Raw genomic sequence first — 5,179 nt, forward strand, 5'->3', positions numbered from 1 at the left:
TGAAATGAAAAAAAAAGACTATAACAAGGTTAATAAACGTCAGTACATCACATAATGTGAAAAACATCACCATAACTGCCTTTTGAATAACAGAACTAAGAGCTGTGGAAATGTAAAGGTCTATTTCTGATGATTCTACCCAATTCAATTCCCCTTGCTTGTTTTTCAACAAGAAACAGCATAAGCATTCCACGACTGAACATAATGTTTCAGTTTTTTTTTTGTGGTTAAGTAACAAAAAGATAGTAGCAAAAATCTCATCCCACATGGATTTGTTTTATAGGAACAAACAGAGCCTAAACTTAATAGCTATGCTCAGAATCAGTCAAGCGGGTGGTGAACTGAAGCACAAAGTGAGACAGAGAAATCTTCACAACGTGAACTGAAGCACAAGCTACAAAGTGAGACAGAGAAATCTTTACCAGCATTATCTTATACAGTTCTCTCAAAACAAAAATGTAAGACTTTCAGTTTCTTGTTTTCACTTTCGACTATTAAATTCCCAAATTCTCCTCTAACAAGCAATATAAGTCATTCCACAACTGAATAAAGAGTATTACGTTGTTAATGAATAAGAATCAGAAGAAGAGATGCAAAAACGTTTCCCATAGGAACAACCAATCATTGGAAACCCTCGCTTAAACATATGTTAGATTAAGTAAGCTAAGATGAGCTGAAGCACACACTTAGGCTGAAGCAATATTCCTCAAAACTAAATGCAAACTTTGAAAAATGACAAAGCATAAATATCTAAGGCAACATAATGAAATCAAAACCAAGAAACCAGAATCTAAACTAGACGACGCCGTAAACCACAAAACTGAAGCAAATACAAGTCTCAGGAATCACAAACCTTCGACTAAGATACCCATGAGAATGGCTTCAGTACCAGTGCTTGGATACTTGAGCTTCCTAGCCTCCAATTCCCCCATTGCAAGTGATTTTATAGCTCTCGCTGACCATCTAAAAACGAAACGGATAAATCTCTCATCAAAACAATTCAAACCTAGAAGAAGCTTTAAAAATTACAAAATTGGGATTCGTATGAGACTCACCTTGGGATCTTATCCGAAGAACCATTCTCTGGTTGCCTGTAAAAAAAAAAAAAAATCAACATTACAACCCTAAGCTTCCAATTTCAGTGGTGTAAAGAAAAAACAAAAAACCCAGAAAATATCAAATCAATAAACTCACGCAGTTGGGACGTTTAAGACTGTGCTGGCAGAGGTCAAGCACCTGTGCTTGGAGACGAAGCTGTGGCGCGACGGTTGTGTCACCAAAAGCTTCTTACCTAACAGAGAAGAAGTAAGCGGAATCCGAGAAGAAGAGGAGAAAGATCCAATTTGTCTGGAAACAAGGATCCGAGGATTAGAGAGCGTCAAAGGGATAAACGATAGCGTGTACGACGCCATTTTCACTCTGAAGATGAATCAAAGCTTTGGTCCTCCACCTCTCTTGGTGTGAGAGTGGTAGAGAGATAGACGACTATTGCAGACCAAAACTGTTTTTGCAAATCAATCCCTCAATTTTACATAACTTATAACATTTCAACTGGTATGACTATAATAACCTCAACTCATAACAACAAACTCCATTTCAGTAAAAAAAAGATATTACTTTCAATCTCAAGAAGTATAGTGGAACAAATATGATCTGAAACAATCCTAATCCTAACTCACCCTGGCTGGCAAACAAATCTACAAGTGAGTTTTATAATATTCGGTTTATCAGTAGTAATCAAGAATCAGATTCATAGTGTATATAAGTCGTGTAGTGTAATATTTTGCTCTCTCAGCCTTGAGTTTTCCAACCAAGTCAAGTTGATGAGCTTTTCCTTTTCCTGCCTTCCAAGTCTCTCCTTATGAGTTCCAATACCATTTCGTTCCATGTATCGACTGGACCTGGCATGCACCAGTGCAAGCAGTCCTGAGGCGGAGGCCGTCCATCTGGTCCCCTTTTAGTGATCTTGTTCGGGTCAGGGTTCCTGTACGGACCAGGATGACCATCGTGGCGATATCCAAATGCTTCTGTAATATCCATCAGCTTTAATTTTGGCTTCAAGTTATCTGCGACTTTATCCACGGCTTGGTTATATCCCGTCGCCTGCTTCTCGTGCATTATCTCGGTGAATCCGTTTTTCACTAGTTTCCCCGAAACGATGGGTTCTTCTTTCCCGGTGCATGAACCACCTGTGTTCCAAGCACCACCCTCGTAGTGATCAGGTGAGAATGTTCTCACAATGGTCAAACCGCTGTAGTTCGGGTGTGTAGCCATGGACTTAAGGATTGTTTCAACTGATATTCCGAATGCATCCACGTTATTGACTTTCATAGGTTTTGATTTGTCTGGCCACCATAATTGGCCTCCCACAATCTCGTCTTTCAATATGTAGACAGACTGCTTTGCAAACCAGTGCCCTGATGAGAGGACAACCACGTCAAATTTCGGGATAGCTTCCATTATGCGCTCATCAGGAAGATCCAGCTTTAGTTTTGTGACACCTTCAGGAGCATAATCGAATTTTTCGTTGAACTGATGGACCAGCCAAGATGACCATATACGGGCAATCATTACTGATGATTTCTTAAAATACCACCTCTGCATCTTTCGGCTCCCTCGATTGACTGGTGTTTCAACCTGAAAACAGAAACCTACGTACGTTTATATAATATACACTTTCATGAAGCTGAATAAAGCAACATAAAAGAACTTTTCTATTGGTTTTTTCACCAATATTTGAATTACTTGCCTGCCAAAGAAGGCACAACATGGACTCCATCTGATTACGAGCTACTGAATCTCCAATAAAGGCTAGTGTCTTGTGTCTCATTAATTCAAGAAATTTCCTGGCATCAAACCGAGGAAGGTCACACTGAGACGGTTTCCATCTCCAATTCTCATATCCCTTGTCAGGTCTTCCATTGCCCTGGCAGTTCTGCATCTGCGTCAGGACAGGGCAAGAGTTGTTCGTGTACAGAGGTCCTCCAGGGTCATAAAACCAACTTCCTTGATACAAATCACACTCTACAAGCAATCAAAGAATTGAGTAAGCCATAAACTCATAAAAGTTATATAAAACGTGGAACAGCTAGAATCCTGAGAAGCAAGGAAAACTGACAAGAACAAAGCTATGAAACCGCTTTTCTTACTCCAATTAACCAAAACAGAGAGAACTCTCAACCAAATGCCCTAAGAAAGCCTAGAAAGTTCAACTCCCAGAACAATATGCTCAGGCCACCTTTACAAATCCCAGCCCTCACTATCTGCTCCTTAACCAACTTAAAACTCTTAATAGGCTACATTCAGCCCTAGGCTAGAATAGATACACTAGCCTATAGCTAAGAGTTAAACCGCTGAACTTCTTTAGTACTATCACAAACACACAGCCTTTTGCAAGAGAAATGCAAAACTCAATGTATAACATTCCCTAACTCGTTTTCTGTATCTATCAAATTAAGCTACCATAAATCAAGATGTTCCACGAAAAGCTACTTAATGAAATCTAGTGTACCTGGTTCTGGTGACGCAGTTTCAGAGGAGTCATCATCATGTGGAGGAGATGATGATGAACTTGGAGTTTCTTCAGCCTTGGTGTCATTGGCTTCACCTTCATCTGACGGAACATTAATCTTCTCAGTTGTATCCAAAGAAACCTTATCCTCTTTTTCTTGTGTCAAAGGTTGTTTCTCCACCTGCCTACCACCATCAAAATCTGGAGGTGGCAAGTTTTTGCTAACGTCACCCGGTGAGCCTGAGCTAGAATCAGGAGTGGGATTGCTATCAAAAGCATTGATGATGTCGCTACTCTTCTGAAGGCCTTTTACAGTATGGTTGCTCAAAATCAAAGGAACTTCAACTTGTTCAGGAGTCCCAATTCCATAAAACACGCCACCGACTGAAGAACCGTTTGGATACGAAAGACGAAGCAACAAACCGAAAACAAAAAACGAAGCCAATCCGCCTATGGCAATGGCAATAGTAGACACCTTCCGAGGGAACCCAGCGGCAAATATAGAATTCCTAGGAGAACCAAAAGCCATGGCTAAACCCCCTTAAGATACCCAGAACAACCAAAAAAAAAAAAAAGAACAGAGCCTCTCTATAGGTGATGATAAGTCACTACTATCACCATTCCTTCAAACAAAAAAATGTGTATTCTTCAGTAACCATGCAAAATCCTCCCACTGAACTTNACGAGCTACTGAATCTCCAATAAAGGCTAGTGTCTTGTGTCTCATTAATTCAAGAAATTTCCTGGCATCAAACCGAGGAAGGTCACACTGAGACGGTTTCCATCTCCAATTCTCATATCCCTTGTCAGGTCTTCCATTGCCCTGGCAGTTCTGCATCTGCGTCAGGACAGGGCAAGAGTTGTTCGTGTACAGAGGTCCTCCAGGGTCATAAAACCAACTACCTTGATACAAATCACACTCTACAAGCAATCAAAGAATTGAGTAAGCCATAAACTCATAAAAGTTATATAAAACGTGGAACAGCTAGAATCCTGAGAAGCAAGGAAAACTGACAAGAACAAAGCTATGAAACCGCTTTTCTTACTCCAATTAACCAAAACAGAGAGAACTCTCAACCAAATGCCCTAAGAAAGCCTAGAAAGTTCAACTCCCAGAACAATATGCTCAGGCCACCTTTACAAATCCCAGCCCTCACTATCTGCTCCTTAACCAACTTAAAACTCTTAATAGGCTACATTCAGCCCTAGGCTAGAATAGATACACTAGCCTATAGCTAAGAGTTAAACCGCTGAACTTCTTTAGTACTATCACAAACACACAGCCTTTTGCAAGAGAAATGCAAAACTCAATGTATAACATTCCCTAACTCGTTTTCTGTATCTATCAAATTAAGCTACCATAAATCAAGATGTTCCACGAAAAGCTACTTAATGAAATCTAGTGTACCTGGTTCTGGTGACGCAGTTTCAGAGGAGTCATCATCATGTGGAGGAGATGATGATGAACTTGGAGTTTCTTCAGCCTTGGTGTCATTGGCTTCACCTTCATCTGACGGAACATTAATCTTCTCAGTTGTATCCAAAGAAACCTTATCCTCTTTTTCTTGTGTCAAAGGTTGTTTCTCCACCTGCCTACCACCATCAAAATCTGGAGGTGGCAAGTTTTTGCTAACGTCACCCGGTGAGCCTGAGCTAGAATCAGGAGTG

The 5,179-nt window shown here is 40.4% G+C and overlaps 2 protein-coding genes across 2 annotated transcripts in view; both read right to left on the bottom strand.

Annotated features, from left to right (window-relative positions):
* LOC104720123 (ATP-dependent Clp protease ATP-binding subunit CLPT1, chloroplastic-like) overlaps window positions 1-1,510 on the bottom strand; it is a 3,314-nt gene extending 1,804 nt beyond the window's left edge. The window contains exons 1-3 of the mRNA XM_019230678.1: window positions 1,195-1,510; window positions 1,056-1,091; window positions 847-963 (exon numbers count right to left, since the gene is read on the bottom strand). Of these exons, the coding sequence (XP_019086223.1) occupies window positions 847-963; window positions 1,056-1,091; window positions 1,195-1,412 (371 nt within the window). The 5' untranslated portion in view covers window positions 1,413-1,510. The remainder of the gene's footprint in view (window positions 1-846; window positions 964-1,055; window positions 1,092-1,194) is intronic.
* LOC104717730 (protein trichome birefringence-like 18) lies at window positions 1,601-4,197 on the bottom strand. Its single transcript, XM_010435347.2, has 3 exons — window positions 3,512-4,197; window positions 2,750-3,024; window positions 1,601-2,637 (listed from the first exon to the last, which is right to left on the bottom strand). Exons 1-3 carry the CDS (start codon window positions 4,038-4,040, stop codon window positions 1,816-1,818), a joined length of 1,626 nt encoding a protein of 541 aa, XP_010433649.1. The 5' UTR covers window positions 4,041-4,197; the 3' UTR covers window positions 1,601-1,815.

This window comes from Camelina sativa, chromosome 10 (genome assembly GCF_000633955.1).
Source record: "Camelina sativa cultivar DH55 chromosome 10, Cs, whole genome shotgun sequence".
In the NCBI taxonomy this organism is placed as follows: domain Eukaryota; kingdom Viridiplantae; phylum Streptophyta; class Magnoliopsida; order Brassicales; family Brassicaceae; genus Camelina; species Camelina sativa.

Bases quoted from the DNA above. Each gene is read 5' to 3' on its own strand.
- LOC104717730 (XM_010435347.2), bottom strand. From the start codon at position 4,040: ATGGCTTTTGGTTCTCCTAGGAATTCTATATTTGCCGCTGGGTTCCCT. The intron at 3,025-3,511 runs GTACACTAGATT...GATTGCTTGTAG, and splicing joins AACTGCGTCACCAGAACCAG to AGTGTGATTTGTATCAAGGA. The intron at 2,638-2,749 runs GCAAGTAATTCA...TTCTGTTTTCAG, and splicing joins TGTTGTGCCTTCTTTGGCAG to GTTGAAACACCAGTCAATCG.